Source organism: Lethenteron reissneri, chromosome 62, assembly GCF_015708825.2.
Source record: "Lethenteron reissneri isolate LAM-NWPU_2019-01 chromosome 62, ASM1570882v1, whole genome shotgun sequence".
In the NCBI taxonomy this organism is placed as follows: Eukaryota; Metazoa; Chordata; class Hyperoartia; order Petromyzontiformes; family Petromyzontidae; genus Lethenteron; species Lethenteron reissneri.
The window spans coordinates 5,965,552-5,989,068 of record NC_083840.1 but is presented as its reverse complement, the minus strand read 5'-3'; the positions used below and the strand labels follow the sequence as shown (position 1 = coordinate 5,989,068).

General features: G+C 52.1%; 1 protein-coding gene across 1 annotated transcript in view; it reads left to right on the top strand.

Moving 5' to 3' along the window:
* Positions 1–10,041: 10,041 nt before the first annotated feature.
* The window catches only part of LOC133358489 (NXPE family member 3-like), a gene marked incomplete at its 3' end in the record, with an annotated part of 180,920 nt that continues 167,444 nt past the window's right edge, over positions 10,042–23,517 (top strand). Inside the window, exons 1-4 of the mRNA XM_061576826.1 lie at positions 10,042–10,266; positions 12,141–12,187; positions 12,858–12,937; positions 14,546–14,704. Of these exons, the coding sequence (XP_061432810.1) occupies positions 12,860–12,937; positions 14,546–14,704 (237 nt within the window). The remainder of the gene's footprint in view (positions 10,267–12,140; positions 12,188–12,857; positions 12,938–14,545; positions 14,705–23,517) is intronic.

The following is a 23,517-nucleotide window of genomic DNA, read 5'->3' as shown; positions in this document are numbered from 1 at the left end:
TGAGGAGGTAGGGGGGGTGAGGAGGGGGGGTGAGGAGGGGGGGGGGGGGTGAGGAGGGAGGGGGGGGGGTGAGGAGGTAGGGGGGGGTGAGATAGGGGGGGTGAGGAGGGGGGGTGAGGAGGGAGGGGGGGGGTGAGATAGGGGGGTGAGGAGGGAGGGGGGGGTGAGGAGGGAGGGGGGGGGTGAGATAGGGGGGTGAGGAGGGAGGGGGGGGGGGGTGAGGAGGGAGGGGGGTGAGGAGGGAGGGTGAGGAGGTAGGGGGGGGTGAGGAGGGGGGGTGAGGAGGGAGGGGGGGTGAGGAGGGGGGGTGAGGAGGTAGGGGGGGGTGAGGAGGGGGGGTGAGGAGGGAGGGGGGGGTGAGGAGGGGGGGTGAGGAGGGAGGGGGGGTGAGGAGGGAGGGGGGGTGAGATAGGGGGGTGAGGAGGGAGGGGGGGTGAGATAGGGGGGTGAGGAGGGAGGGGGGTGAGATAGGGGGGTGAGGAGGGAGGGGGGTGAGATAGGGGGGTGAGGAGGAAGGCGATTCTCGGAATGGGCTTGGCGTGCTGGTGATGATGTATCTGCCGTGAACTTCTTACGCGCCGTACGCAGTCAACCGTGCTTATCGGAGGTGCGAGGGGTATGTAAGGACAACACACACAGCAGTGGTGAGTCTGTGGTGAGTCTGTGGTGAGTCTGTGGTGAGTCTGTGGTGCAGTGTTGAGTTTATGGTGCAGTGTTGAGTCTATGGGCAGTGTTGAGTCTATGGTGCAGTGGTGAGTCTATGGTGCAGTGGTGAGTCTATGGTGCAGTGTTGAGTCTATGGTGCAGTGTTGAGTCTATGGTGCAGTGGTGAGTCTATGGGGCAGTGTTGAGTCTATGGTGCAGTGATGAGTCTATGGTGCAGTGATGAGTCTATGGTGCAGTGTAGAGTATATGGTGCAGTGTAGAGTCTATGGGCAGTGATGAGTCTATGGGCAGTGCTGAGTCTATGGGGCAGTGTAGAGTCTATGGTGCAGTGATGAGTCTATGGTGCAGTGATGAGTCTATGGTGCAGTGTTGAGTCTATGGGGCAGTGCTGAGTATATGGGCAGTGTTGAGTCTATGGGCAGTGTTGAGTCTCAGTGTTGAGTCTATGGGCAGTGGTGAGTCTATGGGCAGTGGTGAGTCTATGGGCAGTGATGAGTCTATGGTGCAGTGATGAGTCTATGGTGCAGTGTTGAGTCTATGGGGCAGTGTTGAGTCTATGGGCAGTGTTGAGTCTATGGGCAGTGTTGAGTCTATGGGCAGTGTTGAGTCTATGGTGCAATACTGAGTCTATGGGCAGTGATGAGTATATGGGCAGTGTTGAGTCTATGGGCAGTGTTGAGTCTATGGTGCAGCGCTGAGTCTATGGTGCAGTGCTCAGTCTATGGGGCAGTGTAGAGTCTATGGTGCAGCGCTGAGTCTATGGTGCAGTGCTGAGTCTATGGGCAGTGATGAGTCTATGGTGCAGTGGTGAGTCTATGGTGCAGTGATGAGTCTATGGTGCAGTGGTGAGTCTATGGTGCAGTGATGAGTCTATGGTGCAGTGTTGAATCTATGGTGCAGTGTTGAGTCTATGGTGCAGTGTTGAGTCTATGGTGCAGTGTTGAGTCTATGGTGCAGTGTTGAGTCTATGGTGCAGTGTTGAGTCTATGGTGCAGTGTTGAGTCTATGGTGCAGTGTTGAGTCTATGGTGCAGTGTTGAGTCTATGGGCAGTGATGAGTCTATGGGGCAGTGCTGAGTCTATGGGCAGTGTTGAGTCTATGGTGCAGTGTTGAGTCTATGGTGCAGTGTTGAGTCTATGGTGCAGTGTTGAGTCTATGGTGCAGTGTTGAGTCTATGGTGCAGTGTTGAGTCTATGGTGCAGTGTTGAGTCTATGGGCAGTGATGAGTCTATGGGGCAGTGCTGAGTCTATGGGCAGTGTTGAGTCTATGGGGCAGCATTGAGTCTATGGGGCAGCATTGAGTCTATGGGGCAGCATTGAGTCTATGGGGCAGTATTGAGTCTGTGATGCAGTGTTGGCTACTTGGGGCGCCTCTACTTTTGCCACCACCACTACACAAGATTCTATCTCACGCACACAACCTGTAACCTGTTCAACAATGTGCTGCTATATTTTATATTTCACATAAACGTGTTTACCCCCCTGCCCCCCCCCCCCCCCTGTCCCCCTCTGCCCCCCCCCCCCCTCCGCTGCCCCCAAACACCAAAAAAAGGCGGCTCGCTGCGACGATGTGGCCGGTGATGATGATAATCGATGTGGATGGTTTTGGGGTGGAAGGCGCTGGTCGCGGTGAGATGTCGCGTGTGAGACGCAGAGAAAGAGACGCAGAGAGGCGCTGAGGAATGCTATGAAACGCTGTCCGTGTCAGACACTTGGCAGTTCATTGTCAAGAAGTGGGACATCTTTTCTCGGCTCCGTCTCGTTTGTTACGGGAAAGGAAAGTTGCGCAACGGGCACCCTCACCTGGCACCGAATAGATGAACGTCACTGACTCGTTACCCCACAACCAGCACAACCACTACCGCCACAACCATCACTACCACAACCACTACTACCACCACCACTACCACCACTACTACCACTACTACCACCACAACCACTACTACCACCACTACCCCCACAACTACCACTACCACCACAACCACCACTACGACCACCACAACCATCACTACCACAACCACTACAACCACTACAACCACTACTACCACCACTACCACCACAACCACCACAACCACAACTACCACCACTACCACAACTACCACCACTACCACAACTACCACCACAACCACAATTACCACAACTATCACCACTACAACCACAACCAGCACAATCACCACCACAACCACCACTACCACCACTACTACCACAATCACCACTACCACCACAACTACAACAATCACCACTACAACCACAACCACTACTACCCCCACTACCATCACTACCACCACAACCACCACTACCACCACCAATGCCAACACTACCACAACCACCACAACCACCACTACCATCACAACCACGACCACTACCACCACTACCACCACAACCACCACTACCACCACTACCACCACTACCACCACAACCACCACTACCACAACTGCCCATAGACTAACACTGCCCATAGACTAACACTACCCATAGACTAACACTGCCCATAGACTAACATTGCCCATAGACTAACACTGCCCATAGACTAACATTGCCCATAGACTAACACTCCCCATAGACTAACACTGCCCATAGACTAACGCTGCCCATAGACTCACATTGCCCATAGACTCACATTGCCCAATGGACCAGCCCATTGACTCAGGAAGATATTTTTCAAGGCCGGCAGACGACGTCAAAGCAATCCACAATTACAGATTTACCAAACACAAACTGACAATAGAAACCCGCAGCAATAACGTTGTCGTGTTCACAACGGCGATGCCAAGGGGCGAAAAAGAAACTTGGGTCAGTTCGAACCCTTTGGGGCGCCATGGTGGCTATGAGATGTTAACTACCTCGCCTGGTGTACAGGAGGTCGTGGGTTCCTTCCCGACCCTGACGCCTGCTGCTGTATATTTGGAGTTTGCGTGTCTCTCTCTCTCTCATCATCACGGTGGCTAAGAGATGTTAACTACCTCGCCTGGTGTCCAGGAGGTCGTGGGTTCCATCCCTACCCTGACTCCTGCTGCTGTGTATTTGGAGTTTGCGTGTCTCTCTCGCCAAGGTGAGATGTTAACTACCTCGCCTGGTGTACAGGAGGTCGTGGGTTCCATCTCGACCCTGACGCCTGCTGCTGTATATTTGGAGTTTGCGTGTCTCTCCCCCCATGGTGAGATGTTAACTACCTCGCCTGGTGTACAGGAGGTCGTGGGTTCCATCTCGACCCTGACGCCTGCTGCTGTATATTTGGAGTTTGCGTGTCTCTCTCTCTCTCATCATCACGGTGGCTAAGAGATGTTAACTACCTCGCCTGGTGTACAGGAGGTCGTGGGTTCCTTCCCGACCCTGACGCCTGCTGTATATTTGGAGTTTGCGTGTCTCTCTCGCCATGGTGAGATGTTAACTACCTCGCCTGGTGTCCAGAAGGTCGTGGGTTCCATCCCGACCCTGACGCCTGCTGCTGTATATTTGGATTGTGCATGTCTCTCTCTCTCTCCGTGATCGCATGGATTTGTCTCAAGGGTTTTCCTTCCATTTTCAGAATCAACGTCACGCGTTTAGAGCATTTGGCTTCTGCTATATACGTCCCCTTGATGATGATGATGATGCTGAGCCACTTTTGTTGAGCTATCATAAAATAACGTGTAGAAGGGAAATAATAAAATAATAAAAATAAAACATAATAAAATAATTCTCACGACGTTTCGGCCACAACGCAAGCAGCCGTCCTCAGGTGAAGACCAGGTCTGTCGGGGAGACTGCGTTGTGGCCGAAACGTCGTGAAAATTATTTTATTATGTTTTATTTTTATAATTTTATTATTTCCCTTCTACGTGCTTTTACCGAAAGAACCAAGAAGATGAATCCCTGCAGTCACGAAAGCTTTAAATCGAAACAAAAAAGAGTTTAACACTTAGGCTTTCGCGACAAATATCATCCCTAAAACAGTTTCTCGGGTTTGATCGAGTAAGTAAAAATGTGTCGTTAAACCCGCCACCACCCGACACAGCCAATTCGTAAGAGCTTGTCACTTAGACAGAAGATACCAATTCGTTACTAGTACAGCACACCGGTGTGTTGGAGAGCAAATCCACAACATTCAACAACAAAAACTGCAGTTTAGTTTTAAATTAAACGCTATTGATCCAAACTGTGTGTGAAACCTGATGATTGTTAACCGTAACAACAACCACAACAACAACACGAGGTCACACAAGTAAGGAGCATAATTATTTACTTGTGAATAAAGATATCCCTCTTCTTGGTTCTTTCGGTAAAGTCACGTAGAAGGGAAGTAATAAAATAATAAAAATAAAACATAATAAAACAATTCTCACGACGTTTCGGCCACAACGCAAACGTCGTGAGAATTGTTTTATTATGTTTTATTTTTATTATTTTATTACTTCCCTTCTACGTGACTTTACCGAAAGAACCAAGAAGATGAATCCCTGCAGTCACGAAAGCTTTAAATCGAAAGATATCCCTGCGGTGATAAGTTGAAAGTTTAACCCCAGAAGTCCTTCCGCCTCCCACCAACCCGTGCTCCGTGGCTGATGCTGATGGGAAACCCTTCTACTCATTTGCCCCCCTATAGGTGATGGACTAGGGCTGAACGATTGATCGATTTCAAATCGAAATTTTAAGCAATGCGATTAGCAAATCTCAAAGGCTGCGATTTTTTTGCAATTTGAAAAGTCCAATAACTTTCTCATTGAAATTGTTTGATTTTGTATTATGATAACTTTATTTATTAAACTTAACAATTGTTCTATGTCTTCTTGGTTCTTTCGGTAAAGTCACGTAGAAGGGAAATAATAAAATAATAAAAATAAAACATAATAAAATAAAGACAGTGTCTGAAATGACGCTGTCTTTCCGACAGACCTGTTCTTCACCTGAGGACGGCTGCGTTGGGGCCGAAACGTCGTGAGAATTGTATTTTATTATGTTTTATTTTTATTATTTTATTATTTCCCTTCTACGTGACTTTACCGAAAGAACCAAGAAGATGAATCCCTGCAGTCACGAAAGCTTTAAATAGAAATTTAAATTGTTATATGTTTCATTGTTCTATTCCCATTAAAACATTTGAATAAATACACGTTGGAAGCAATGGATATATTTTAAGTTATCATCCTTGCATTAGAATTTAAAGAGCAGTTCATATCTTGATGGTATCACGTGGTAATGCCCCATCACATGTTTTTAAATATATTACACAATGAGTATTGGACTGAAGCTTGACTTTAAAAAGATTTAATCGCAAATCAAATCGCAACATCTGTCAGAAAAAAATCCCAATTAGATCAGTCCCCCAAAATCGTTCAGCCCGAACTTTCTCGCCTGCACGTGACGTCACGCGCCACCCGTCCAGGTGTAACGGAGACGGAAACAACACGGGTGACGTCATCGTCTCCAGTGGAACAATTTACATTCCACCGCGATGACGTCACCTTCCGCGAAATCTTTATTTAGACCGCAGCAGCAGCAGCAGCAGAAATCCGATTAGCTATAAAGCTCTTTTTATTCTTTGGTTCTTTCGGTAAAGTCACGTATAAGGATAAATAATAAATTAAATACTAGCATACGACGTTTCGATTGCAACACAAGCAATCATCAGGTATAATGAAATAGCGACACAAAATCTAACCAGAAAACCACAGACAGACATATAAGCAGACAGATATCACCAAGATACATAGAGAGAGAGAATAACACAGGTACAGAGAGGGGTGATCGTCTCTGTGGGGAGGCCTTAAATAGACAGAGGGGGGCGGAGGCAGAGAGAGGGAGGGAGCTCTTTTTACAACAGACGTCCAGTTATGGGCACGGGTCACAGCAAAGCTACAACAGCAAAACAAAATGCAAACGTAGAGAACGTCAATAACTACAAATACGTAATCCATACATCAATTACATACAAGTCTGATTCACCAACATTGAGGCAAGCCAGCAGAAACAACAACAACAACAACAGCAGCATTCTCGCAATAGAATGGAGATGTTGACACTGAATTACCGATAACCGCACAGCAGATAAATTAAGATAATAGTTTTTTTTACCCTTTTATCTGGTAACAAAACTGACACCTTTTTTTTTTACAAGGAGTCATGTTTGCATAGACCACAATACCTGCAGCCATAATGCAAACAATAAACATAACTCTGATAATGTATGCACTGTCATTGAAGTTGATTGGTCCACACCCGAGACAGCTTTCCTTAGAGCCGAGTCTCACATGGTGTTGGACCAGATGACGCCAAAAGGACAGTGCATACATCAGAGTTATGTTTTTGTTTGCATTATGACTGCAGGTATTGTGATCTATGCAAACAGACTCCTTGTAAAAAAAAGGTGTCAGTTTTGTTGCCAGATAAAAGGGTAAAAAAAGCAATTATTATATGTTTTACTGGCAAATGAGGTTCCAATGGTGTAAACGATTTACGATGTCAACAAACATCCGACAGAATCTCCGTTTACTTCCGATGGGGAGAAACCCGATGAACTGTAAAGCTCTTCACTCAGAAGATGTCCAGTTCGGGACGGTGCGGCCGTGGGCTGGAGGTGAAGGAGTTGTGTGGTTCAAGTTCAAGTTCATGTATTAGGTGTAGCCCTGTGAGCCATTCGGCTCTTGAATCGGGTGCAACAGCATCAAACAAAAAAACAAAAACATGAACAAGAAAACATCTTAAAGTGACTATGTGACTAAGTGCAAAGAGAAAATCCAAGAAAAGACAGCAAAATATTGCAGAAAAAGCACCGTACACCAACGCTGTGTGCACAAATCCCAGTGGGATGCAAGTCAAACAACAACAACAACCACAAGACAACTTAGATTAAGGCCATCAGTCTAACTCCGTACTACAACAAACAAACATGGCCAAACCAAAAAAACTTTTCGAAATCATCAAAATAAAGCCATAAAAGCAATGTAACAGTGATCATAGGAACTGTGACGGAATTTTCACAATAAACGGTACATAAACAACATGTACTACCCAAAACCCTGCAGCCATAGCTGGCTGCATGAGTCACTCCACAACAGCAGCAGGAGCATCAGTCGGAGTATCATAATTCTCTGGGCCACGTCTTCGTAAACTTTCCTCTGGAGTGGAACTCGTGCCAGGAATAGCCTCATACTCTTTTCTTCTTTCGGTAAAGTCACGTAGGTATAAACACATCAGGTGGGACAACCCCAGCAAGAAACAATTGCCGAAGAGGGCGATTTTACCGAAAGATGAGTATGGATCACTGCAGTCGCGAAAACTCAAAATCTAAGAATAGCCTCCTGGCCTGCCGAATGCGTCCAAATGTGTAACATTCCGTGCACAGAGACACGTGCTGCAAGTTTGCGTCGTTGTGGTGTCGTTGTTGTGTCTTTGTTGGGTCGTTGAACCCGGACCCCCCCCCCGTATCGGACGGAGAGGAAAGGGCCCCATCGTTGGTCAACATCATTGGAACCTCATTTGCCAGTAAAAAAATATGAGAATTGGTTTTTTACCCTTCTATCTGGCAACAAAACTGACACCTTTTTTTTTTACAAGGAGTCATGTTTGCATAGACCACAATACCTACAGCCATAATGCAAACAAAAACACAACTCTGAAGTTGATGGGTCCACACCCGAGTCAACATGTCGCTTAACAATAAAGGGTCTTGCACTGTCCAGCAATGCAACAGGCGATCAGATGCTGAAACGAAACAAAAACTAAACCAATTATTTTTGGGTTTGCCAGGTAATGCTCCCAGTGAGCTACCTGCACGGCTCTCTGTGGGGGTTTCCAGTGGTCAGGGGCCTGCTCAAGGCGCGGCTTCGGCTGGAGCAACAAGCGCCATTCGCCACTAAGTGGCGGTGACGTCACCACGACGCTTGTGCCAGGCCATGTGCACCTTGAGGCCACGTGGAGTGTCGAATGCCCGCTGGCAGGAGGTCACGGGGCAGACCCAGGTGCCACGGGTCGACTGACTGAGATGACCGAGATGACTGGCTGATGCACCACCTGTGCCCCCCTACTGTGCCAACTTGCTGTGCTTTATCCACCCGGCGCTCCGCTCGTTGTTGTGAGCGTCGCTCCGGCTGGAGCACGCCATGTACCACACACATGCCGGTGATGTGCAGCACGTCTTCTTCGAAAGAAAAGTCACGTGGTGGTGGTAGATTTTAATTCTGATTTGTCTAAATTTAGATTTTAATGCTGATTTGTCTAAATATAGATTTTCATTCTGATTTGTCTAAATATAGATTTTAATTATGATTTGTCTAAATATAGATTTTAGTTCTGATTTGTCTAAATATAGATTTTAATTCTGATTTGTCTAAATATGGATTTTAATTCTGATCTGTCTAAATGTAGATTTTAATTCTGATTTGTCTAAATATGGATTTTAATTCTGATTTGTCTAAATATAGATTTTCATTCTGATTTGTCTAAATATAGATTTTCATTCTGATTTGTCTAAATATAGATTTTCATTCTGATTTGTCTAAATATAGATTTTCATTCTGATTTGTCTAAATATAGATTTTCATTCTGATTTGTCTAAATATAGATTTTTATTCTGATTTGTCTAAATATAGATTTTAATTCTGATTTGTCTAAATATGGATTTTAATTCTGATTTGTCTAAATATAGATTTTCATTCTGATTTGTCTAAATAAAGATTTTCATTCTGATTTGTCTAAATATAGATTTTCATTCTGATTTGTCTAAATATAGATTTTCATTCTGATTTGTCTAAATATAGATTTTCATTCTGATTTGTCTAAATATGGATTTTAATTCTGATTTGTCTAAATATAGATTTTCATTCTGATTTGTCTAAATATAGATTTTCATTCTGATTTGTCTAAATATAGATTTTCATTCTGATTTGTCTAAATAAAGATTTTAATTCTGATTTGTCTAAATATAGATTTTCATTCTGATTTGTCTAAATATAGATTTTAATTCTGATTTGTCTAAATATAGATTTTCATTCTGATTTGTCTAAATATAGATTTTCATTCTGATTTGTCTAAATATAGATTTTAATTCTGATTTGTCTAAATATAGATTCCGATTTCTTATTTTCCTAGGAATCGATTCCATCCCGCTCAAATAATTTTGTTGAGATAGCGAATCGCGACTAAACGAATCGATAACCCATTCATCTTAAAGTTTCGATTCCGTCAACAGTTTCCCCTCTACTAAATTAATCGATTACATGCCCCCCCTCAATCAACTGGCGTTACAAAATCGATTCCCGCCTACGACAGCCGAATCGTTCGCAAATCGATTCCGCCGCGCGCGCTCCAACAACCTGCGGATCGAGCCAAGGTTTCGATTCCCTCGGTAGGAAATCCCTAGAATCGATTCGCCGCTTGTGATTTGTCATGGACCACGACTTCTGTGTGCGCGCGCGCGCGTGGCCGCCGCCGCCGTCCTTTGGTTGCTTCTGTCTGATAGGCCCCGAGCCCTCTCCAATTGTTTCGCAACAACAACAACAGCAGCAGTCACGCCGCGAGTAAACAACAACAACAACAGCAGCAGCCACGCCGCGAGTAAACAACAACAACAATGAAGGCGAGACCCACGTAACAGCACGTGGCACGGCGCCTTTTGACGAGGTAAGCGGCCTCGCTGTGCGCGTTTCCGGGGCGACGTTTCGGCTCGAACCTCTCGCAGTCTCGAAACTGTTGACCGGTTTCGACGTTCAAGTGTCTCATCAGCAGTGGAGCCAGACTTTAGTTGAGCCACTGGTACTCACACGATCACCACTGTGCACCGGTTTCGATGTCCAAGTGTCTCATCAGCAGTGCAGCCAGACATTAGTTGAACCATTGGTACCCACACGATCAACACTGTGCACCGGTTTCGATGTCCAAGTGTCTCATCAGCAGTGCAGCCAGACTTTAGTTGAACCATTGGTACCCACACGATCAACACTGTGCACTGGTTTCGACATTCACGTGTCTCATCAGCAGTGCAGCCAGACTTTACTTGAGCCATTGGTACCTACTCGGTCAACACAGTGAACCTATTTTGACGTTCAGTGCCAATTCGTGTCATTGACTTAATTTTTATAATTAATAATCACACATTTTAGTGTAGTGTATAGTGTAGTGTACAGTGTAGTTTACTAATGCAGTACACACCGGTGGTGTATTGGAGCATGAACCCACCGCAACATTTGCAATCTGACTGCCGTTTAACACGGAAGCTTTCGGGATCATGGCTGAATACAATGTGTACACGTTTTTATTTATTGCTTGGACGAGGGTTGGCATAGGCAGAGCCATCATTATCGTCTCTACAGGGTAATTACACAAATTAGGTAATAAAAAATGACGAAAGTTTTCAATGCACGCAATTTAATTTGCACTCTAAAGTACAAAACCAATTATACTGGTAGGAACCTCCTGGTTACACCAGCCCACAGGGGATTATTGTGTCCGTCGTGCAGGGAGGGGCTGGGTGGGGAAGGAGGGGTTGGGTGGGGAGGGGAGGTGGGGAGGGGCTGGGTGGGGAGGGGAGGTGGGGAGGGGCTGGGTGGGGAGGGTGGGGAGGGGCTGGGTGGGGAGGGTGGGGAGGGGCTGGGTGGGGAGGGGCTGGGTGGGGAGGTTGGGGAGGGGCTGGGGTGGGGAGGGTGGGGAGGGGCTGGGTGGGGAGGGGCTGGGTGGGGAGGTTGGGGAGGGGCTGGGTGGGGAGGGTGGGGAAGGGCTGGGTGGGGAGGGTGGGGAGGGGCTGGGTGGGGAGGGTGGGGTGGGGAGGGGCTGGGTGGGGAGGGTGGGGAAGGGCTGGGTGGGGAGGGTGGGGAGGGGCTGGGTGGGGAGGGTGGGGTGGGGAGGGGCTGGGTGGGAGGGGTGGGCTGGGTGGGGAGGGGCTGGTCACCCCGTGGTGCCCTTATAAAACTCAACGTTTAACCTACTCACGCCGGCTTGTGCCCGCCCTCACAGTCGGGCATATTTGCGGAATACACCACGCTGCCGTTGACCCTGCAGGCCATTGACCGAGCAACCCGACGTTCCTACCAGCTCCCTCCGCAGCAGGAATGTGTTTTTGACCCCAGAATTAATCGCATTTCACATGCCGAATAAAAGTGGGTTGCTTGCATAAAGAGAAACATTTTGCTCAAGGATGCCACCCACTTTTAAATCGGCACATCCAATGCGATTAATTCTGTGGTCAAAATAATAGATGTTGCACCTTAGGGTGAAAATGAAATTGTGTGTGCATTGAAAAACTTTTTTTTACCAACTTTTTTAAAAATGTCTCACCTGAAGACGGACGCTTGTGTTGCGACGTCGTGTTTTATTTTATTTTATTATTTTTTTCTACCCACGTGACTTCCCCGAAAGAACCAGAGAGCATGAATTCCTGTAGTCACGAAAGCTTAAAATCAAGTTTTTTAAAAAATGTCTTTAAACCAAAGAGACATATCTTGTCAGATTTTGTGTGTGTTTTTTTTTCTACCCCCCTCCCCCCCCCAAATGATCCGGAGTTCGCGCATGTTGATGGCAGTAGCCGAGGACGTTGGGTGAAATGGAGGTGACGTTTTGGTCGGTCCACTTGCAATGCTTCTGACACCTTTGCTATATTTTCGAGTTTTCGGGTCCCTTTCTCGCTCTCTCACTCCCTGGATTTTTCTCCAGGTGCTCCGGTTTTTCCCCCTCCACATTTAGAATCGACATCACCACCACCACGCGTGGAGTTTAAGAGTATTTTGACAGCTGCTGCTATTCATTTCTACGTGATGATGATGATGATGAGCCGCTTCGTTGAGCCATAATTTTTGGCAGGAAGGTCGCTTCTAAAAAAACAAGAGCTTTACAGCTCAGCGAGGCCGTACCTCGTAAAATAAATATAGTTTAGAGTTTAGTTTGCTGCTGTGTAGTTGACACTACCACTCGCCCCACACCCACAGGGATCTTGAGGCATTATCGCTTCGGAGTGACATGCGAACTGGAGTGTGACATCGTCCTCGGAGATGGATTTTTATTAGAAAAAGACGTTTGTTTTTCTTAGCTGGCACTTGCAATACTGGTTCAGTGGGGTGTGAGTTCTGTACACGCGCGCGCGAGTGAGTGATTTGCCGGTTCACCAGGCGTACGCGCGTGTATGTGCGTGCCAGTGTGTTCCACTCGCACTCACTCGCTCGTGCAGGGTTCTGTGTAGGCTACGCGGGGGACCTTTGTCTTTGTGTGCGACTCTGCCGCAGGGATGAATGCCCTCTCGATGCGTCTTCTCCGCGGATGGTCCTCACTCCTCGCCACGGCCGCCGTGCTCATCTGGATCACGGTGCGGGTATCGTCCCTCCGTCCGTGTCCGCGTGTCCGTCTGAGTGAGTGTGTGAGAGCAAGTTGGTACAGTAGGGGGCACAGGTGGTGCATCAGCCAGTCATCTCGGTCATCTCGGTCAGTCGACCCGTGGCACCTGCTGGGTCTGCCCCGTAACCTCCTGCCAGCGGGCGTTCGACACTCCACGTGGCCTCAAGGTGCACTTGGCCTGGCACAAGCGTCGTGGTGACGTCACCGACACTTAGTGGCGAATGGCGGTTGTTGAGTGTGTGTGTGTTTGTCCGTCTGTGTGTGTATGTTTGGCCATCTGTGTCCGTCCATGTGGAGAGTGCCACTAAGAGGTGGGGCCTTACCATCAGCCCCACCAAAACTAGGCACCTGCCTGGGTATTTTGTACCATCGGACACTCCACCCCCACAACTTCCAATCGGTGATGGGGCAGTAGTGGAGAGAGTGGAGAGTTTCCCATACCTGGGCAGTGTGCTCATGCCCGGCTCCGGTTTAACAGCAGAGGTCTCACTCCGAATCAGTCGAGCGGCAATATCTTTTCATCGGTTGCGTAATGCTGTGTGGAAGCTACCTGGTCTGTCGCTCCGCACGAAGCTTCAAGTCTTCTCGGCCACAGTCATTCCCTCCCTTCTCTACGCTTGTGAAACGTGGACCCCCGTAATGGAACATCTTCGCCGGTTGGAAACATTTAGGCTGGCCTGCCTACGATCCATCCTGGGTTTAAGCAGGCTGGATTGTGTGAGGAGCTCACAAATCCATGAAAGATCTGGGCAAAGTCCCATCGGTGAGCTCCTCCGGCAGGCAAGCCTGCGTTGGCTGGGTCATGTAGCCCGCATGCCCAGCCACCGTATGCCTAAACAGCTTTTGTTCGGCCGGATCGAGGGGGCTAAACGGGCGCAGCACGGGCTAGAGAGGAGATGGAGTGATGTGGTACAGGAGGACGTGGAGCTGAGTGGACTTGCCGATGATTGGTACCAGCGGTGTCACGATCGGCCTCTGTGGAGGAGGCTCGTGAAGGACGCTGCTGGGCAATTGGAGGCAGTCGCCCTCCAGCAACAACGGGGGGCGGAGGAGTGACGCTCGCAAGAGCGCCGGGCAATTAAACGCAGCAAGTTGGCACTATAGGGGGTACAGCTGGTGGTGCATCTACCAGTCATCTTAGTCAACCAACCCACGGCACCTGCCAGGTCTGTCCCAAGACCTGATGTCAGCGAGCCTTTCGACACTTCACGTGGCCTCAAGGTGCACATAGCCTGGCACAGGCGCCGTGGTGACGTCACCGCCACTTAGTGGCGAATGGCGCGGTTGTTGGTAATGGTGGGGAGTGGTCGTGCAGCGGTTAGCGCGCTGCGCTACGAACCCGCCAGTGACCCGAGTTCGATCGCCACGGCCACCGCCCACCAGGTCGTGGGCCTACCCTAGGTCGCCTCGGCCTCGTGACGAGTTCCTGGTGCGACGTGTAAAACATCGCCTCCCTTGGCGGGGGGGGGGGGGGGGGGTGGGAGACACTCCTCGAACAGCACTTGCCCCGGCAGCCCGTTAGAGGCTACCTAGGCGGCGGGGGTGACCTTTGTCTTTGCCTGCGTGCTTGCGCGTGCAGGTGCATTGGAAGCTTCCAGACGAGGCCTGGCGCCGCGCGCAGCCTGGGACTCGCCCGGCGGGTCCCCCGACCCCAAGCCCCCGGGAGCAGGCCGAGGATGAGGCCCTGATGCGGGAGCTACGCTGGCCCTCTCCGCCACGGTGGCCTGTGGCCTACGAGGTTTGGGCTGCCGGGTTTCACCCTCGCCTCTACGCATTCAGAATCAACGTTTGTATCAGAGGTCGCAAACGGGTTTTGATTCCTTACCCGTACCCGCCCGCACCAGGGTCGCAAACGGGTACCCGTACCCGGCCGTACCCGTACCCTACCCGTACCCAGATTTGAAGCTTTCGTGACTGCAAGGATTCATATTCTTATGTTTTTTCGGTAAAGTCACGTAGGTAAAACGTGACTTTACCGAAAAAACCTAAGAATACTACCCGTACCCGGTCAGGTACGGGTAGGGTACGGGTATCGGGTACCTGAATGCGACCTCTGGGATGAAGCCATGTTGCAGGCGCGGGTGGGTTGATTCTAGGAACTTGAATTGTGAGAAGAGACGAGACGTTGGGAAATGAGTGACAAACGATGACTCACCAGTGACTCACGGCCTACCCGTACCCAGCCGCACCAGGGTCGCAAACGGCTACCCGTACCCGGCCGGGTACGGGTAGCCGGGTATCGTGTAGGGTACGGGTATCGGGTACCCGGTTGTGACCTCTGCGGCAGAAGCAGGAGAGGAAGCTGCTTTTACTCGGTTTGGGAAAAGCAAGACCGCCCCCTGCTGGCAGGCTCATGCCCAGTTCTCATCAGAGGGAAAAAAACCAGAGGACCCGGAGAAAAGTCCACGCGACCACGGAGAGAGAGAGACACGCAAACTCCAAATATACAGCAGCAGGCATCTTCAGGGTCGCGATCGAACCCACGGCCTCCTGTAGACCAGGCAAGGTAGTCAACATCTCCTAGCCACCGTGATGATGATGAGAGAGAGAGAGACTCCAAATATACAGCAGCAGGCGTCAGGGTCGGGATCGAACCCACAGCCTCCTGTAGACCAGGCGAGGTAGTTGACATCTCCTAGCCACCGTGATGATGATGATGAGAGAGACACGAAAACTTCAAATATACAGCAGCAGGCGTCAGGGTCGGGATCAAACCCACAGCCTCCTGTAGACCAGGCGAGGTAGTTGAGATCTCCTAGCCACTGTGATGATGATGAGAGAGAGAGACACGCAAATTCCAAATATACAGCAGCAGGCATCTTCAGGGTCGCGATCGAACCCACGGCCTCCTGTAGACCAGGCGAGGTAGTCAACATCTCCTAGCCATCGTGATGATGAGAGAGAGAGACATGCAGACTCCAAATATACAGCAGCAGCAGCAGTCGGTATCGAACCCACGACCTCGTGTAGACCGGGCGAGGTAGTTAACATCTCCTAGTCACCGTGATGATGATGATGATGAGAGAGTGACACGAAAACTCCAAATATACAGCAGCAGGCATCTTCAGGGTCGCGATCGAACCCACGACCTCCTGTATACCAGGCGAGGTAGTTAACATCTAGCCACCGTGATGATGATGAGAAAGAGAGAGACTCCAAATATACAGCAGCAGGCGTCAGGGTCGGGATCGAACCCACGACCTCCTGTAGACCAGGCGAGGTAGTTGAGATCTCCTAGCCACCGTGATGATGATGAGAGAGAGACATGCAAACTCCAAATATACAGCAGGCAACGTCAGGGTCGCGATCGAACCCACGACCTCCTGTATACCAGGCGAGGTAGTCAACATCTGCGGGCCACCGTGGAAAGAAACCCGAGACAAACCCTTGCATGCAAAGTGGGTGGGGGGGGAGGGTAACATTCAAATCCCCAGTGATTGCCCAAGCTCTGCGGTTCTATAATGTGGCGTAAGGCACCCTGGGGGTGCCAAGGCATATAAGTTAATGTTGACAATCATGTTTGGTGAAATACTACACGTGTCTTGACACGTAGCAGAACGGTAGCCGAGCTGGTAGTCAAAATACGTTTGGATGGTGGCAAACATGCAAACGTGTAAGCAAATGTATAAAAGTTTCAGTTTGACCTGGGTTTATGTAGGGTGGGTGGTTGCCTGGGTGGTTGAGAGTGGGTGGTTGAGTGGTGGCTGTGTGGGTGGTTGTGTGGGTGGTTGAGTGGGTGGTTGAGTGCGTGGTGAGTGGGTGGTTGAGTGGGTGGTTGAGTGGATGGTTGAGAGTGTGGGTGGGTGTGTGGTGGGTGTGTGGGTGGGTGCTTGAGTGAATGGGTGAGTGGATAAGTGAGTGAGTGCGGGCACGTGTGTGGGTGGTTGAGAGTGTGGGTGGGTGTGTGTGCGAGTGTGTGAGTGGGTGGTTGAATGAGTGGGTTTGTGAGTGAATGAGTGGCTTAGTGAGTGAATGAGTGGGTTTCGTGAGTGAATGGGTGCATGAGAGGATGTATGGGTGTGTGAGTGGGTGCATGAATAATTGCGTAGGCGGGTGTGTAAGTGGGCGAGTGCATGAGTGAGGGGGGCGACTGGGTGGGTGAATGGGTGAGTTGGTAAATAGGTGGGTGAGTGGCTGCGTGAGTGAGTGTGTAAGTGGGCGAGTGCATGAATGAGTGAGTGGGTGAGTGGATATGTGGGTGAGTGGGTGAGTTGGTGAGTGGACATGTGGGCGAGTGGGTGAGTTGTCATGTGGGTGAGCGCGTAAGTGGGTGAGTGGGACATGTGGGTGAGTGAGTGAGTGGGTGAGTGGACATGTGGGTGAGTTAGTGAGTGGGTGAGTGGACATGTGGGTGGGGGAGTGAGTGGGTGAGTGGACATGTGGGTGGGCGAGTGAGTGGGTGAGTGGACATGTGGGTGAGTTAGTGAAGTGGTTGTGAGTGGACATGTGGGTGGGGGAAGTGAGTGGGTGAGTGGACATGTGGGTGGGCGAGTGAGTGGGTGAGTGGACATGTGGGTGAGTGGGTGAAAGTGTGGACCAGAGCGGTGCAAGTGGGACGAAATTATTTATTTTATTTTTAAACGACAGCAGATTTCGAGTCGATGTTTGTTGTGAGCAGAAGAAAAAAACCTCACACGAGATCGGGGGTGGTGGCGTTTGACCCCCCAATGCGTCACCGAATGGACGAAAGAAAGCGACGATGATGACGATGATGACGACCGTGACCGCGTGCCGTACAGCGGGGGCTGTCTGGTAGTGCAGCGAGACGGGAGGAGAGCCAACGGAGAGTGGGAGACGATCCGTGGGGATGAATGCGGGAAGAGAATTTCCGCTGCACAATACCCAACCAAACCCCCCCCTCCACCCCCCCCCCTCCACCCCTCCCCCCCCCCCCCAGGCCACCACATCCGCAGCGCACAGCTGGGTGGAGGTGAACGTCCCCGACGGGGCGGCTGGTGGTGGCGCACGCTGGGGGTGACGGTGCGGGCGCACGAGCCACCTGGGCCGCCCCAAGGGCTACGGCGGAGACTTCCTAGAGGTGGTGGAGCCACGCAGCCCCTCCCGCCCCGTCCCCCCCCCCCGTCCCCCCCCCCGTGTCTCCCCCCGTGTCACCACGCGTCCCCCCGTGTCTCTCTACGCGTGTGTGTCCACTCTCCCCGTGTCCCCCCCGTGTCTCCGTCCCCCCGTGACGTCCCCCCGCGTCTCCCCCGTGTCTCCCCCCCCTCGCGTGTGTGGTCCGTGTCTCCCCCCGTGTCTCCACACGTCCCCCCGTGTCGTCCCACCCCGTGTCTCCCCCCGTGTCTCCCCCCGTGTCTCCCCCCGTGTCTCCCCCCGTCTCCCCCCCGTGTCTCCCCCCGTGTCTCCCCCCGTGTCTCCCCCCGTGTCTCCCCCCGTGTCTCCCCCGTGTCTCCCCCCGTGTCTCCCCCGTGTTTCCCCCCGTGTCTCCCCCCGTGTCTCCCCCCGTGTCTCCCCCCGTGTCTCCCCCCGGTCTCCCCCCGTGTCTCCCCCGTGTCTCCCCCCGTGTCTCCCCCCGTGTCTCCCCCCGTGTCCCCCCCGTGTCTCCCCCCGTGTCTCCCCCCGTGTCTCCCCCCGTGTCTCCCCCCGTGTCTCCCCCGTGTCTCCCCCCGTGTCTCCCCGCGCGTGTGTCCACGTCTCCCCACGTGTCTCCCCGTGTCTCCACGCCTCCCCCCGTGTCTCCCCCCGTGTCTCCACGCGTGTGGTCCACGTCTCCCCGTGTCACCCCGTGTCTCCCCCCGCGTGTGTGTCCACGTCTCCCCGTGTCTCCCCCGCGTCTCCCCCGTGTCTCCCCCCATATCTCCCCCCACGTCTCCCCACGTGTCCCCCCGCTCCACGCGTCCCCCCTGTCTCCCCCGTGTCTCCACGCGTGTGTGTGTCCACGTCTCCCCACGTGTCCCCCCGTGTCTCCACGCGTCCCCCCAGGCCCGTCTGCTCTCGGTCCCCGTGGGCCGTGCGGCCGTCCCCGCCGTGCGGTACGCGGACCGAGGGGACGGCACCTACGGCGTGGCCTTCCCGCTGGCGTGGGCCGGCGCCGCCACGGTGGCCGTGAGCCTCGTGCACCCCGCCGAGGCCGTCCAGCTGCTGGCGCGCCTGCGGGAGGAGCGGCCCGACAAGGTCTACTTCAGGTCGAGTGCGGGGCCACCACCACGACCATGACGACTGTGACGACGATGACGACGATGACGACGACGATGATGATGTTGATGACGACGATGATGACGATGACGGCGGTGGTGGTGATGGCGACGATGACGACAACAATGGTGACGACGATGACAACGATGATGATGGCGATGACGGTGGTGATGTTGGTGGTGGTAGTGGTGATAATAATGACGGTGGCGACGACGACAACGGTAGTGGTGGTGATGATGGTGGTGGTTGTGATGACAGTGTTGGTTGTGATGGTGGTGATGATGATGATGGTGGTGCCGGTGACTGATCCTGCCTGGACCTATTGGTCAACCTCGTAGTGCAGATGAATGGGTGGGGGTGAGTGTGGGGGTGAGTGTGGGGGTGAGTGTGGGGGTGAGTGTGGGGGTGAGTGTGGGGGTGAGTGTGGGGGTGAGCGAGCGAATGAATGGGTGAGTGTGGTGGGGGGTGAGTGTGGCGGTGAGTGTGGGGGTGAGAGTGGGGGTGAGTGTGGCGGTGAGTGTGGCGGTGAGTGTGGGGGTGAGCAAAAATAACAATGAGTCCAACAACAACAAAAACAATGGACAATTGCTCCAATCACTATAACAATTGCCATCGTCATCCCCTCTCCTGGCAGGAGTCTCTTTCCGCCTGGGCACTCTCTCCGAGACCACCGAGTGCAACATCCTCCCAGAATACCTCTCCCCGCCCCCATCGCCGCCCCCATCGCCCTCCCCGTGGTGGCGGCGGTGGTGGCGGTGGCCGTGGCGGCGGCCGGTCCGGGCCCCCGGGGGCCGCCGGCCGCTGTGCGACTTGTCGGGCCGGAGGGAGGCGAGCGAGCGCTGGGTGTGCGTGCGCCCGCGGGCTCCCGCGCTGCCCTGCTCCTCGCGCCGCGACCACTCGAAGGGCGGATACCGCGGCGGGTTGCTCACGGCGGGGGACGAGCGGCTCCTGCAGACGTGAGTGGGTGGGGTGGTGGGTGGGTGGGTGAGTGGGTGGGTGGGTGAGTGTGGGTGGGTGGGTGAGTGTGGCTGAGTGTGGGTGGGTGAGCGTGGGTGGTGGGTGAGTGTGGGTTGGTGAGTGTGGGTGGGTGGGTGTGGGTGGGTGAGTGTGGGTGGGTGAGTGTGGGTGGGTTGGTGAGTGTGGGTTGGTGAGTGTGGGTGGGTTGGTGAGTGTGGGTGGGTTGGTGAGTGTGGGTGGGTTAGTGTGGGTGGGTGAGTGTGGGTTGGTGGGTGAGTTGGCGAGTGTGGATTGGTGAGTGTGGGTGGGTGGGTGAGGGTGGGTGGGTGGGTGAGTGTGGGTGGGTGAGTGTGGGCGGGTTGGTGGGTGGGGCTGGGTGGGGAGGGGCTGGTCACCCCGTGGTGCCCTTATAAAACTCAACGTTTCACCTACTCACGCCGGCTTGTGCCCGCCCTCACAGTTCGGCCATATGTGCGGAATACACCACGCCGCCGTTGACCCTGCAGGCCATTGACCGAGCAACCCGACGTGTTCCTACCAGCTCCCTCCGCAGCAGGAATGTGTTTACCTGGAACACGAAAAAATTAGTTTACAGTCTAAACACTTTGACAGTCCATTGACAGAGTGGGGGCTGCGTTGAGTTCTGTGTCTCACAGAAGCTGATGGCGGACACGCCGCTTCTCGGCAAAACGTAGAGAAGGCCACCTTGACAAGGGATGAAGACTAAGATCCCCCGTGTAGCCTTCGGTGAATGGGTGAGCGAGTGAATGAGTGAATGGGTGAGCGATTGAGTGGGTGAGTGAATGGGTGAGCGATTGAGTGGGTGAGTGAATGGGTGAGCGATTGAATGAATAAGTGGGTGAGTGAGTGAATGGGTGAACGATAGAGTGAATGGGTGAGCGATAGAGTGAATGGGTGAGCGATAGAGTGAATGGGTGAGCGATTGAGTGAATGGGTGAGCGATAGAGTGAATGGGTGAGCGATTGAGTGAATGGGTGGGTGGGTGAGTGAGTGAGTGAATGGGTGAGCGATAGAGTGAATGGGTGGGTGAGTGAGTTAGTGAGTGAGTGAATGGGTGAGTGAGTGAGTGAATTGGTGAGCGATAGAGTGAATGAGTGAGTGAGTGAATGGGTGAGCGATGGAGTGAATGAGTGAGTGAGTGAATGGGTGAGCGATAGAGTGAGCGGGTTTGAGGATTGACGCTCATCTCCCTGTCGTGATCTTTGTGATCACTCAACGAGAAACACGCACACACACACACGCGCGCGCACACACGCACACACGCGCGCACACACGCACACACACGCGCGCACACGCACGCACACACACGCGCGCACACACACACGCGCGCACACACACGCACACACACACACACACACGCGCATAATGTATTTAAATGAGCGTTTATTTAAATTCGCCTCATTTGCTATTCACAAAACCTAAGGCCTGCACCCGGGCAGTTTTGTACATTTGACTTTTGTGTAAATGTGCAGAAGGATTCAGATATGTTATTTTTTTTTTAAGAATCTCGTCTTATTTGTGCATGTTGCAATAAGTCCCAGGGAGCTTTAATGGCAATGTTGAGTTCCCCTGATGGTCTTTCATGATCTCTGTGGGTCTCCGTGTATCTCTATGGGTATCTAAATATCTCTCTGTGGGTGTCTGTGTACCACTGGATCTCTGTATATCTCTATTGGTCTAAATATTCAAGTTATTGGTGATGATTGGTTATCGGTGGCATCAGCATCGTCATCATCAACATCGTCATCATCATCGGCAACATTAACATCATCAACATCGTCATCATCAACGGCAACACCATCATCGGCACCATCATCGGCACCATCATCATCGTCATCATCATCGTCATCATCATCGGCGCCATCATCATAAGCAGTATCATCATCATCAGCAGCATCATTATCAGCAGCAGCAGCATCGTCGCTACTGCCAGCAGTAATCGTCACTGTGGCCAGGATAGTGGTATTGTGTAGGATGTTACAAGTCAGCCACGGTGGCTATGAGATGTTGACTACCTCGCCTGGCATGCAGGAGGTCGTGGGTTCGATCCCGACCCTGACGCCTGCTGCTGTATATTGGAGTTTACGTGTCTCTCCCCGTGGTGGCTAGGAGATGTTAACTACCTCGCCTGGCATGCAGGAGGTCGTGGGTTCGATCCCGACCCTGACGCCTGCTGCTGTATATTGGAGTTTACGTGTCTCTCCCCATGGTGGCTATGAGATGTTAACTACCTCGCCTGGCATGCAGGAGGTCGTGGGTTCGATCCCGACCCTGACGCCTGCTGCTGTATATTGGAGTTTACGTGTCTCTCCCCGTGGTGGCTAGGAGATGTTAACTACCTCGCCTGGCATGCAGGAGGTCGTGGGTTCGATCCCGACCCTGACGCCTGCTGCTGTATATTGGAGTTTACGTGTCTCTCCCCGTGGTGGCTAGGAGATGTTAACTACCTCGCCTGGCATGCAGGAGGTCGTGGGTTCGATCCCGACCCTGACGCCTGCTGCTGTATATTGGAGTTTACGTGTCTCTCCCCGTGGTGGCTAGGAGATGTTAACTACCTCGCCTGGCATGCAGGAGGTCGTGGGTTCGATCCCGACCCTGACGCCTGCTGCTGTATATTGGAGTTTACGTGTCTCTCCCCGTGGTGGCTAGGAGATGTTAACTACCTCGCCTGGCATGCAGGAGGTCGTGGGTTCGATCCCGACCCTGACGCCTGCTGCTGTATATTGGAGTTTACGTGTCTCTCCCCGTGGTGGCTAGGAGATGTTAACTACCTCGCCTGGCATGCAGGAGGTCGTGGGTTCGATCCCGACCCTGACGCCTGCTGCTGTATATTGGAGTTTACGTGTCTCTCCCCGTGGTGGCTAGGAGATGTTAACTACCTCGCCTGGCATGCAGGAGGTCGTGGGTTCGATCCCGACCCTGACGCCTGCTGCTGTATATTGGAGTTTACGTGTCTCTCCCCGTGGTGGCTATGAGATGTTAACTACCTCGCCTGGCATGCAGGAGGTCGTGGGTTCGATCCCGACCCTGACGCCTGCTGCTGTATATTGGAGTTTACGTGTCTCTCCCCGTGGTGGCTATGAGATGTTAACTACCTCGCCTGGCATGCAGGAGGTCGTGGGTTCGATCCCGACCCTGACGCCTGCTGCTGTATATTGGAGTTTACGTGTCTCTCCCCGTGGTGGCTATGAGATGTTAACTACCTCGCCTGGCATGCAGGAGGTCGTGGGTTCGATCCCGACCCTGACGCCTGCTGCTGTATATTGGAGTTTACGTGTCTCTCCCCGTGGTGGCTATGAGATGTTAACTACCTCGCCTGGCATGCAGGAGGTCGTGGGTTCGATCCCGACCCTGACGCCTGCTGCTGTATATTGGAGTTTACGTGTCTCTCCCCGTGGTGGCGTGGATTTTTGCCTGGGT